General features: G+C 47.0%; 1 protein-coding gene across 1 annotated transcript in view; it reads left to right on the top strand.

The window, feature by feature from the left end:
• COL5A1 (collagen type V alpha 1 chain) overlaps positions 1 to 12,419 on the top strand; it is a 113,752-nt gene that overhangs the window by 34,178 nt on the left and 67,155 nt on the right. The window contains exons 6-11 of the mRNA XM_029960567.1: positions 381 to 527; positions 668 to 916; positions 5,522 to 5,674; positions 5,962 to 6,018; positions 10,145 to 10,186; positions 10,427 to 10,489. Coding sequence (XP_029816427.1) covers positions 381 to 527; positions 668 to 916; positions 5,522 to 5,674; positions 5,962 to 6,018; positions 10,145 to 10,186; positions 10,427 to 10,489 — 711 coding nt within the window. The remainder of the gene's footprint in view (positions 1 to 380; positions 528 to 667; positions 917 to 5,521; positions 5,675 to 5,961; positions 6,019 to 10,144; positions 10,187 to 10,426; positions 10,490 to 12,419) is intronic.

Genomic DNA, 12,419 nt, shown 5'->3' with positions numbered 1-12,419 from the left:
CTCAGGATGTCAGATGGGTGAACTGGGAGGTCTCAGCAATCTGAGGTTAAAAAAAAATAAAAATCATAGAATCGCTGGTTTGGGTTGGAAGGACCTTAAAGTCCATCTAGTTCCAACCCCCTGCCATGGGCAGGGACACCTTCCACTGGACCAGGTGGCTCCAAGCCTCATAAAACAGGGTCTTGAACACTGTCAGGGATGCAGCAGGCACAGCTTCTCTGGGCAACCTGTGCCAGGGCCTCACCACCCTCCCAGGGAAGAATTTCTCCCTAATATCTCCCCTAACCCTGCCCTCTGTCAGTTTGAAGCCATGCTGTCTAAAGGAGCTGCTAGGAATATGCTGGGGTGCTCATTTTCTGCTTCTCATCTTCTCCCTGCAGTACACGGACGGGGAGGGAGAAGGTGACACCTACTACTATGAATACCCCTACTATGAAGATGTTGATGACTCTGTAAAACCAGAAGCCCCCACCACCAAACCTGGCCCTCCTGAAGTGGCTGCTGGAGAGAGACCTGAAATCAAGGAGGTACCGAGGCGGGGTCCTGGCAAGGATGAGGTTGATAAACAGCATCTTTATAGAAGAGGAGGTGGAGGATGATGCAGAATCTTCTTTTTTTTTTTTTTTTTTTTTGTTTCCCTGATTCTGGTGTTTCATTTCTGCCACAGGATTATCCTGCTCCCACGGTGCCACCGGAGAGAGGGAACCCCGGGAAGCCACCGAAGGAGGACGGGACAGTGGATGATCCCCTTGTTGATGAGTACAACTACGAAACCATCAACGAGGAGTACTTCACACCCATGCCCTATGAAGACATCAACTACAACGAGGAAGTAGATCCCCAGGGTGGCCTCACTGAAAATGCCGTGGAAGCCGAGCTGCCCACGAGCACCGTCATCACCTACAACGAGACCGATGTAATTTCAATGCATTTTGTTTGTTATTTCTGGTGTTTCTTGCATTTTGTTTGTTATTTCTGGTGTTTCTTGCATTTTGTTTGTTATTTCTGGTGTTTCTTTCATTTTGTTTGTTATTTCTGGTGTTTCTCTCATTTTGTTTGTTATTTCTGGTGTTTCTCTCATTTTGTTTGTTATTTCTGGTGTTTCTTTCATTTTGTTTTTTATTTTTGGTGTTTCTCTCATTTTGTTTGTTATTTCTGATGTTTCTTGCATTTTGTTTGTTATTTCTGGTGTTTCTTAGCCCCTCAAAGCAAAGGAGACACGAGCACCCAAATGGTAAAACCCATAAGTGCTTTAGGCAGCTGCTGGAAGAGGAAGTTCCTTGTAAAATATTTTCACTCCAGATATTTCAGGGTGGGGAACGCAGATACTTAGAGTTAAGGATTATTCCCCTGGAAAAATCTGTTCATGTTGACATCTGCATTTCCTTGCGTGAAGTGGTTTTCTGACAAAAAGAGAAATGAGGCTTGATGTTAAAATCTAACTAAAAGCATTTTACTTCCAAGTTATTAATATAAATCCTCAAAATGTTGATTCGATGGAGGACATCAATATTTTTCATTTTGGCAGCCCTACTGAATAGCATCTTTGTTTTTCAGTTTGTTGCTTTAAAAACCCCAACATTTCAACACTGGGAAAAAAACCCCAGTGATTTCAAACAACTGCATTCACCCAGAACGAGCCCCTCTGTTCTGTGCACAGATCAGCTCAGGGATGAGATCAGTCCAGATCCCACAGCTGACGTTTCTGTTGGAGCATTTACACTTTTCTCTACCCATATTTTAATATGCTTCAACTGAAATATGTTGCACTTGAGACTCTCTTATCCCTGAGACTTGCCCAGTTCTCGCCTTTTATACAGATGCTCAAATAGATGAACGTTGGTCTGAGCCTTAGATGAGATGGAGATAAATTGCTGGGGAGCTGCAGAGCTGTAGAATTCACTGTGCAGGGAAATAATGGCACTAGATGAGGCAAATTCTTCATTATCCAGGAATATTAGCAAGGAGAATTCATAGTGGGATAACGTGGAGGTGCTCAAGGCAAGGCTGAGCAACCTGCTCTGGTGGAAGGTGTCCCTGCCCCTGGAGTTGGAACTGGATGATCTTTAAGGTCCCTTCCAACCCACACCATTCCACGGTTCTATAATGTTGCCAAGTCCCACCTTACCCCCCAGGAAGAGTTTGGTGGTGGTTTCTCTAGTGGAGAAGAATTACTTGGTTGACAGGGACGTCAAAATTCCAGGTTTTCCGGGAGGCGCTGGAAGGTGGCAAAACAGACAGCGAGAGTTGGCCGAGACACTTGGAGTTGGAGCTGGAAGTTTGAATGAAAAGGTGTCGGGGAAAGTGTCCAAGCAAAGAGAGGAGCAGCTGGAGCGAGGCGGGCGTGGATCCAACCGCCCCGAGGGCTGGGGCGTGGGGGGATCCGCTCCAGCCAACTGGGGATGAAAAATGTGCTGGAGAAGGAGGTTGAGCAGCTAAAAAAGATACACAGAGGGAAACAGAGGAGGCTCCAGCGTATCGAGGGAGCGAGCGCCAACCTGAGGGAGCCCAGGGATGGGAAAGTTTTCTGGTTCCTGACAAAGAGCCAGAAATCTTTGGCCAAGATTGAACTTTCTAATAGAGAGGAATTAAAGATTGGATAGCGTGACCTTAAAAAGAAAAACTGGGAGAGGAAGTAAGAGGCTCAAGGGCCGCTTTACTGGTTAGGAAAAGGAAATAGAAGAGGAGGAAAGTTCAGGTGGGGAAACACATGGTGTGGCTTTCTGATGGGAAAGCTCAGCCAGGTCTTGGCAAAGCATCTGGCTGCCTCTAGCAGCTCCAAAGGAGCTGGTGTTTGGATGGGAAGGGCTGTAGGAATGCTCCTGGGTGGGATATTGCTCCAGTGGATCTTTTAGCTGATGAGCAGAGGAAAGGACACAACTTGCCTGGCTGGAGGAGATTCCCGTGCACTGAGGCGAAGGCTAACATGGCATGACATAGGGAAGACTCCCAAAAAGTGCCAGCCTGAGGGACAGACACCCAAGAGGATATGGATTCCAGGTTTACACCTTGGAGTAGGAGCTAAGGGTCCTGTCTGCAGCCACAAACTCCTGGGGAAACCAAATCCTTGAGTCCAGCAGAATGGAAGTGGGGATTAGGATTGTGCATATCTTCATAACCCTTCCCAATAGCTGTTATTAGGAACAGGGTTCCAGCAGAAATACAGCCTGCTGGAGTGGATGGAGAAGTTTATGTGCTCTTCAAAACAATTACCTAAAAAGCTCCTAAGTTTTTTGGCTAGTTTAGGGAACAAAATAGTGCTCATGGTCATGAGTAAGTGTGGCATAATTTCAAGTTGTCCCAGGTTTTTTCCAGCAGTTGGAGACCCTGGAGTGCTGCACAGGGATGCACAGGCATTCCTCATGGTGCTAGTCCTGCACTGCTCAATTTTGGTCCTGGGATCAAAGAGGATAATCTTGATCTGGTGCAAAATAGTCATTTTGATCATTCCTTGGCAGATTTGCTGCAAGATCAGGATGTGTCTGTCACTACTGAAGTTCACCTGTCTGTATTTTGGGGAGACTCTGATTCCTACAACAGGAATTAAAAGGGGATTTAGTTCTACACAAATGAAACTCTGTGAGAGCTTTGGAGGCAGGAAGAGTCTCTGGCTCTCCTGGGCTTGGGTTTCATTCTGGCTGATAACACCCTGACAAAGGCCAGGGAAGCAATTCCAGGATTTAGTAGGCAGCAATACTCCCCTGAGCAGGAGGAGCAGGGGACAGATAGATTTTGTTCACGGCCTGCTGTTCTTCAGGCACTTTGTTTTACTTGTCCAGATGTAATACCAGCATTTCACGTGGACATTGCTTCTCAAAGGGAGAATTAAAAGTGGTTTAACTGAAGCTGTTACCAGCCAAGGAGAGTCACAGTACTCACACACTGATTTTGGGGCCTCCTCTTTTCCTTCTTGACTGTTTTCTCATTCAGCTCGTAGAACAACATTGTTAAGGAGATTATCTTTAGGCTTTTGGTTTGGTTTTTCTCCAAAGCACCTGCAAGTCTCAGCATGGAGAACTTTCCTCCCTCTCTGCCCAGTTATTCATAATATCATCTTTCCATGCAAATAGACTCGTGGACCTTAATTAAAATATCAAGCCAGACATTTTTGATATTCATTTCAAGACATGCAATTTGCTGTGTTATCCCCAAACCTTTATAGCCAAATAAACAGTTTTTAAGGTTTCAAAGTGTAAAACCAGATAAAATATTTCAAACAGGGTAAAAGACATGTGATAGCACTAGATCCATTTGAACAGCACAACAGGAAAAATAATGCTGATTTGGCCAAGTTTTCTAATTCAATAATTGCCAAACTGTAATTTCTGCCAAGGCCAGTTGGTATTTGCAGAGGTAAAAGAAGGTGGGGTGATGATTGCCTTAGCTCTAGGCTTATTCTTACTTTAAAACCTCTTGAATTTAGATCCAGATGCTCGTGTTTATGAGTTCTGAGCAGTTTTGGCACAGAAACAGGGTCTGGAAGTGGTGATGGCATTTAAGTGATTCTGAATTCATAGTAGTGAGGAGATAATTTCTCCGGGAAGCACTGGAAATAATTCAATTTATGGACTATTTTGGTCATTACCTGGATGGGAAAGAAAGAAAATAAATATCAGCAGCACATGTTGTTCTTTGCAGTGCTGCTCCAAGCAAAAGATGCCAAGGGACTGTGCCTGCCAGGCTGCTGGAAGCACAGGGATATGGAGAGGAGCAAGGAAATTCTGATGCTTGTCTAGATGTCCTTGCTTGTGGCCCATAGCATCTGTTGCTGTAAGGATTCAGGAGGGATTCAGGGATTAAGGCATCAGCTTTGTAAAGATTTCTGCTTCTGCTCTTTGGACAAGAACAGTTGCAAATTGGATCCCAGACTAAACAAACAGGACGTTTTCAGAGAAGCAGACTTGGATTTTTCCACATTTCCTCCTGTAATTGGATCCTCACAGTGACACATTGTGGTTTTGATGTGCATTTTAAATATGGGAACGGATGTGTGACTTCTGGGGCTTGATAATCCAGGGTCTTGGATGCTGAGGCCACGAGAGATGAGGAGGACTTGGAGTTTGGAACTTCCATTCCTTCTTTCTTTAAGTGTTCAGAGTTTGCAGGATCCTCCTGACATGAGATGGGTTTTGTTTTCCTCACTCAAACCTTCATAGTCAGTGTTTTATCAGGGATCAACAAAGAAATCCCAGGGAAAGCCAGGGTGTGCCTTTGACATAAAGATCCTCCTTTTATTCTTGCCTGCCATTGGAGAAGAACCTTGGAGGTCACTTGGAGACCTTAAAACTCCAGAATTTACCTTTCCCCAGATTTTTTACATGTAACTACTATTGTAAAACATCCCTCACTTTGCACAAATCACATATAATACTAATATTATATTATATGTAACATAACATCATTAATATTATATTATGTTATTATTAATATATAATATAATATTATTAATATTATTGCTATTCTGGCACGTGCAACCAAGAGAGATTTGCAGCCTGACACGTTGCTGCTCTTTCCCTTCCAGGCTGCTCAAGGAGGAGATGACCTGGACAAAGATTTCACCGAGGAAACAATAAAAGAATACGATGGGAATTATTATGAGAATTATTACGACCGGACGGCCTCTCCCGACATCGGGCCCGGGATGCCTGCGAACCAGGACACCATCTATGAGGGGGTAAGAGGGTTCATTCTCCATGGAGGAGGAGACTAGTTCATAATATTTGCCTTTCCATAATTTAGAGCATAATTAGCAACACAAAAACCAGTGTTGGGAGCATTGGATTCACCCACCTGCCCCGAGGCGAGGAGGAGCTGCCCCGTGTCCCTCCAACAGGAATTTCAGCAGTTCCTTGGGTTTGCAGCTCTCTCAGGACCTCCAGCTGCAATTCCTGCTCACGCTGGGGATGCTGCTGATGAAGGCTGTGTCCTCTCTGACTTCTGTGTTTCCCTTGTGTGCTGCAGATCGGTGGCCCACGGGGTGAGAAGGGGCAGAAGGGAGAACCTGCCATTATTGAACCGGTAAGGACCATCTGGGTTTTTGGGTTTTGCTGGTTTTCTCGAGGAAAAAGGCACAAAGGAATTTTTCAGTGCGTGTTGGTGGTACTTGGTGGTTCAGTATTGTCCCAATGATACAGCTGGGAGGCTGGAAAACTTCCCATGAAAGCATTACTTGGTTCATTTGAAAACTTTTAACGTAAAATACTGTAATTACATATTTAATTTTTTTTTTTTAAACTTCAATAAGTGACCTAAATCATGAAGGAAGTGCAAAATTTCCCATGAAAGAATTACTTGGTTCATTTGAAAACTTTTAACGTAAAATATTGTAATTACATATTTAATTTTTTTTTTCAAAACTTCAATAAGTGACCTAAATCATGAAGGAAGTGCAAAATTTCCCATGAAATCTCTCATTTAGCAAAATAGAAACTGGAGCTTCAGGCAGGGGGCACATCTCACCCCTCCAGAGGGTTGGAAGTGCCCCTGGCTCCACAGCAAACCTGCTCCCCTGAGCACTCACAGCCCGTGGCCAGGTCGAATCCTGACCTGAACTTGCAGCCTAGGGTTGGTTTTAATTGTGCAACTAATGGGTTCATCCCTCTGGAAATAAAAGGGTTCTCCCTGCACACAGCTGTGGAAAGGAGAGGTTTGCTCCTGCACCAGCCCCGGGGTCCCACCAGATTCCACTTGCAGAGAAACCCTGTGTCGCCCCAGGAGTGGAACCCAGCACACTCTTTCTTTATAGTTCTGCCCTGGGCTGTTTCTGAGGTTGTTTTTCATTCAAAATAATGGTTATAATCTGCCTGTGCCCTTTGCAGAAAATGTGGGTGCCCAACTGAGCAGCCCTGAGGTGAGGATGGAGCTGTTGCCCCTCGATGGGAATGGCTGGGTTTGCTCAGAGGCTCCTGCTGAGCAGAGCAAGGGGCTGTTGGTTGATGCCCGTCTGTCTGTCCCTCTCAGTGTGTCAGGACGCCCAGGTACCCCCATTCCTGCTCCTCCCCAGGCTGGAGATGGAACTTCAGGCCCTTGCACCCACCTCTCCTGAGCAGGTCCCTGGCAGGCTGAGCCCATGCTCGCTGCTCACCACCAGCTCAATTAACCTAATTTTCCTTGGCAAAGAGCCAGTGTTTCAGCAGCACTTCCCATCATCCCGAGGCCACTATTTTTCTTTTAATTCTCCCTTCCTTTCCTCCTCTGCCTGAAACTTCTGCAGGTAGTGGAGAGGGGAGGCAGGGAGAAGCTGGGCTGCAGCAGCGGGGCTGGAAAAGCCTAACTGAGTTCCTAATGAAACCATTCCCGACCTTTCCTTCCTTCTCTTCCTTTCTGGGTCTCGCTCCCACTCTGCAAACAAAAGGAAGAACGAGCGATTTCCTTATCGGAGGGGTGGGGAGAGGACGGGGTAGGGTGGTGGTGGGGGAGCAGCCAAACCCCGCGAAGGCGATGGCAGGAACCCAGCCAGAAACGCTACAAAGCGAACAAAATAGTTAAGTTTAATCATCCAGAAAGAATTTGGCCGCCTTCACGATTTCCAAACACTGGAGCATGTACAGCTTTTGCCAGAAAGTAAACAAGACCAAATGCCGCCCGGTCCCTCTCCGTGCGGCTCCTCTTTAGCAGGAAAATTCGGATTTGCTGCGCTTTTTAGCTCCCCCTTTTTTTTATTATTATTTAATTTTTTTTTTTTTTTTTTTTTTTTTTTGGTGGGAGCTGCAGGAGAAGGGAAATAAAAACCAAACGCAAAGTTGGATTCTGCTGGATTTTCCCTCCTCCTCGTTCAAACTGCCTGTCCTTCAATCCTTGCTCTGTGCTGACACTTGCTGGAGGCAGCAGGGCAGGACAGGGGCAGGGGGAGAAGGGATGGAGAGGAGGGATGCAGAGACCCCAGACATCCAAGATCTGGAGCCATCAGGGTGCTGCTGCCTCCTCAGAGCCCTCTGGCCTTTTTTGGGGGACCCTGGTGCTCACATCTACTTTTGGGGAGGGTTTACTCAGCACCTCTGTGTGTTGGTGCCAGACTTTGGGCTGTTTCTGTGACAGTGGCTTCACTTGTGTTGACTGAGTGGAGGCAATGCCCTGTTTCCCCCTGGGACAGTCCCAAATCCCTGATTTGCCTGCTCTCCCCGAGGTGATTGCCCTTGGTGGCACCCCCCCCACGGGTCCTGTCCCCAAACCTTTGCATGTTTCCATTGCTCCCATTGATGAGAAATCATGTAAACAGTGGAGGTTTCTTGCCAAGGAGAATCTCCAGATGTCCCTGAGGCTGGAGCTCAACATAAACCAACAGATAAGTATGGGAAGATGCCAAGGATGTTTGCATCCCAAATTAGCTAATTAGCCTTGACTCTTGCCCATGTGGAGGAGTGTCCCCAGAGTCCTAGGTGGCCATGGGAAGCAGAACCTCAGTGCTGTGTGTGCTCAGAGCAGGGTAATGCTGGCACCCAGCAGCCCAAAAATCCCCTGGGGAGTCCTCTGTGGGCTGTGACTCTCTGTCCCAGCCCAGACACTGATTAGTTTTTGTTTTAGAACCTGTCACACCAAAAATGTGCCATCATTGGTCTCAGCAGAGATGGATTTGGGGCTTTCCCTGCAATGTCCTTCATTGTGTGTCTGAAAAGGAACCAGTGCTTAGTGAGTGTTCTGGGGGACACTTTCTCCATCAACAGAACTCACCTCTCTGTTGAAGTCTCCAACAGCAAGAGCTGAAAGTCAGTGCAGGCTGGGGGAAGGGGGTATGGAGTTCACCCCTAATTCCCACCCAGAGGAGAGCAGTGTCTCCATGGCCCTGCTGTCAAAATATGGGCACAGGGTGAAACCTTGTGACCCAAATTCTTTCCTGGTGAAGAACGACTGCAGAGGCACTTCTGTGGTGGTGGCAGCAGCAGCAAATTTCCCCTCACACATCCAACTGAGGGAGAGGCCAGGTTTTAAATGAGATTTTAAACGAGGTGATAATGAGTAGTGTGGACACTGGGAAAGGCAGAAAATAGTGCTGGCCACATATTAGTGGTGCAGGAACGTGTATCCCACTGATGGAAGCAGGGATGGTCCACGGCAGCGTGTTTTCTGCTATTTTTTGCTCCTCTGGGCTTAGAGACTGTGGCTTTTGGGGCAGGAATGCCTGGATTTTCCTCTAGACGCTTCAGATTTGTTCAGCTCAGCCCTGTCTGCTGGAGTGGCTGCCCTGGGTCAGCCAAGGTTTTTGGCACCAGAGCCTGAGAACAGTTAAGGGTGTCCCAAGAGCAGTCCCTGCACTTGCTTCCTCCAGGCTTCACCCACATGAGCCAACTGCTTATCTACAGGTTTTTAAAGATGGGTTTCATCCCATAGGAGAAATGTCCCTGTTTCCTACAGGTGAGCTGGGAAGTGCTGGGACTGCTCTGGCTTGACCTGGCTCTTTCTGGGCTCCAGAGATAAAAGGGGCAGTGCTCTCTGTGGAGCTCTTCCCAACACATCATCCTGGAAAACATTTACCAGGTTTAGTGGGAGGTTTCTTTCTTGCCTCTTACATACTCAAAAAGAAAAAAAAAAACACCTCAATTCTACTGAGCACATGATAGATCTGATATAAAGTTATGACAAAATATTTAGATTAAAACGGATGGAGAAGCATTATTTTACCATTTTGCCCACACAGTGATTTCCTACTTACACAGAGTAAATCACAGCGTGCAGCCTGCTGGAAAAAATAATTTTAAAAAACATCTTGCTGTTTGATTGCTAACTACTTTTTAAGCTCTTTGGGTCTAGAAACAGCTTTTTTTCCTGAAGCTCCAGCACCACCAAGGCTGGCTGTGCTGCAGGGTTTGCCTTTGCCTGACTGTGGGCAAAGAGAGAAGGGCTGTGTTTAGGAAGGTGACCCTGTGCTGGGGTGAGGATGGGCCTGATGCTGGGGGTAAGGGCTGTTTGCCATGCCCTCAATGATTTAAATAGACATTATTTGGCTTTTCAATGGGCTTTCTGTACCTCTGGCAGCAGGGACACAGGAGATGCCATCCAAGAGGGTGGAAACCCTTCATCTCTGGAGTGTCTCCATGTAGCAGTAAGACCTGAAATATTTAAGCACAGGGCTTAAGTAAAGCCCTGGAATCAAACTGACCTGAGGGATGTGCCTTGCTAATCACTTTTTTTCCTTCCTTTTGCCCAGGGTATGCTGGTGGAAGGCCCACCTGGTCCTGAAGGCCCAGCAGTAAGTGGCACTTTTCCCTTACTCCGGGTTTGGGGTGCACATGGAAGGCTCAGCACACGGCTGTCCCCGGGCTCTATTGCTTCCATATGCCACACATGTGCACAGAGCGCTTTGGGGTGGATTTTCTGGTGCAAAAATAAACAGAAAGCTCTGAATCTTTTCCTGCTCGTTGTATAAATCTGCTACAAATAATAACACATTTTAGTGGCTCACTTTTTTCCTGTCTTTTTTCCACGCTAGGGCCTTCCAGGACCTCCAGGACCAACTGGACCCGTGGGCTTAATGGGAGACCCAGGGGAGAGGGTGAGTGTTTGTGGTTTTGTCCTCTTTGCTGAGGCTTTGGGTGCTTTTGTGTGTGCACAGTGGGACTGTGGTGTGTCCCTGGAACCCTAAAATAATTCTGTAATAGCACTTTCCTCTGAGTCAGCCCCCAAAGGAACTCATGGTGGGGTACAGTGCTGATCTTTGGGGCAAAGGGTTGGGGAACAGCCACATTAGTCAAATATATTAAGCCATTTTCCAAGTTAAAACCAATAGTTTGGGCTGAAAACCCTCTGCTCTCTGTCTGTGCTCTTTGGCTGCTCCTTCCAGTGCAGGAGCTGAGCTGTGGCACTGGGAGAACAGGATGAGCAAACACCAAAATAGTCACTAACACAGTAAAATGAAGTTCAACCACTCTTCTGCATCCTCGTTGCAGCTGGTGCTGTGAGTCCTGGCAGAGGGTTTGGTTTTGGTTGGGACCAGGATGGTCCTGGGGTCATGCCAGCACTGCTGCTGTGGGTCTTTCCTTATGTTCATTTTGTGTCCCAAACTGCTCCCAGTGGGAAAGGGGCTCTCGTGCAGCACTTCACCTTTGCTGGACGTGGATTATTGGTCTGTACCAGCAGCACTAGAGACTGATTTATGTGCTTTAACAATGCAATAACTTAGGGTTTGATGTTACTGTAAATCAGTTTTGTCCCTGGCAGCCACTGCTTTTTAAACTGCTGCTGCAGAAGCCTCTGGCTTCGGGATGTCTCATCAAAGGCAGCTGCTCCCAAGTGCTTTTGGGGATTGTGACCCCAAATCCCATAATTTAACACCACACTTCAATCAGAGCTGTATATTTATTTGTTATTGCTCCTGGAATCAGGAGTGACCTGTGTTTTGGGAGTTGCTGAACTCAAGCCTCAGGTCAGTGAGTGGTGCATGAGCACCATTCCAGCAGCAATTCCAGTACTTGGCAATGCCACAAATTAAAACCCACTGTCCTTGCTTCAAGAGCTGAGTCTCTGGAGTGGCCCTGTTACCAATGCACTCCTCACTTGCTTTTGTTCACCCACAGTTCAAGCCTGTTTCTCCTCCCTGGCAGAGGCAGCCAGGTGAGCACACCTGGGCAGATGTTCAGCAGGCTGCCCACTGCTCCCAGTCCTCCTCCCAGCAGGAATTTTGGCCTGACATCTAGTGGAAAATTCACCATAGCACAGACAGGATCTGGCCCTGCAGAGAAGTGAGGTGGGATCAGCTTTGTTGTCTCAGCTCAGTTTGGAGCTGGGAGCAGAGGAGCACATTTCCTGCTGGATAAGGCAGCTCTGTGCCTGTGGCAGGTTGGGGTGCACCAGAGCATCCTCCACGGAGCCAAGAGCTCAGTTCCAGGTGGGGAACCACATCCCCTTTGCCTCCTGGGTGCCCAGGAAGGATGAGCTGGGGTGACCAGATGCAGACTCTCTGCCTTTGTAGGGCTTCCTACTTTCCTGGCTTGGACAAGATGGGAAAAGACAACGGGAAAGTCTGGCTGGATAATGGAGTTGTGCTGTTCTGATGTGTGTCTCACACATTTAATTGCTGCAAATTGTTTAACTGGTCATGTCATGGCCTTGATTATATATATTTTTCTTGAACATTCTTTTTCTTTGGTCTTAGTTGAGCAACCTGAGACCCAGAAAAAATAGGAGGGAGAATTCCTTTAATTACAGAAGATCAGAACAAGATCTCTGTGCCCCCAAGGATCTCCCCTTAGCCTTGTTTTAACTGTTGCAGTGATGCCAGAGGTCTGCCATGGTTTCCTCTGTGGTGGCCATCCCTGGGTGTCCATTTCTTTCTGAAGCACCCACGTTGCAAAATGCAACCACTGAGAGAATTAAAATCATTGCTGGCCTGCACTGGGAAGTGAATGCAGTGGTTTTAAGGTGCACTTGAGGAGATTCCTCAGCTTTTGGGGCGTTCCTGTGGTAATATACCTAACCTGGGCCCA

This window comes from Manacus vitellinus, unplaced genomic scaffold (genome assembly GCF_001715985.3).
Source record: "Manacus vitellinus isolate BGI_N305 unplaced genomic scaffold, ASM171598v3 scaffold_27_pilon, whole genome shotgun sequence".
In the NCBI taxonomy this organism is placed as follows: Eukaryota; Metazoa; Chordata; class Aves; order Passeriformes; family Pipridae; genus Manacus; species Manacus vitellinus.
Note: the sequence above shows the minus strand (reverse complement) of the source record. Positions and strands in the feature narration are given on the sequence as shown.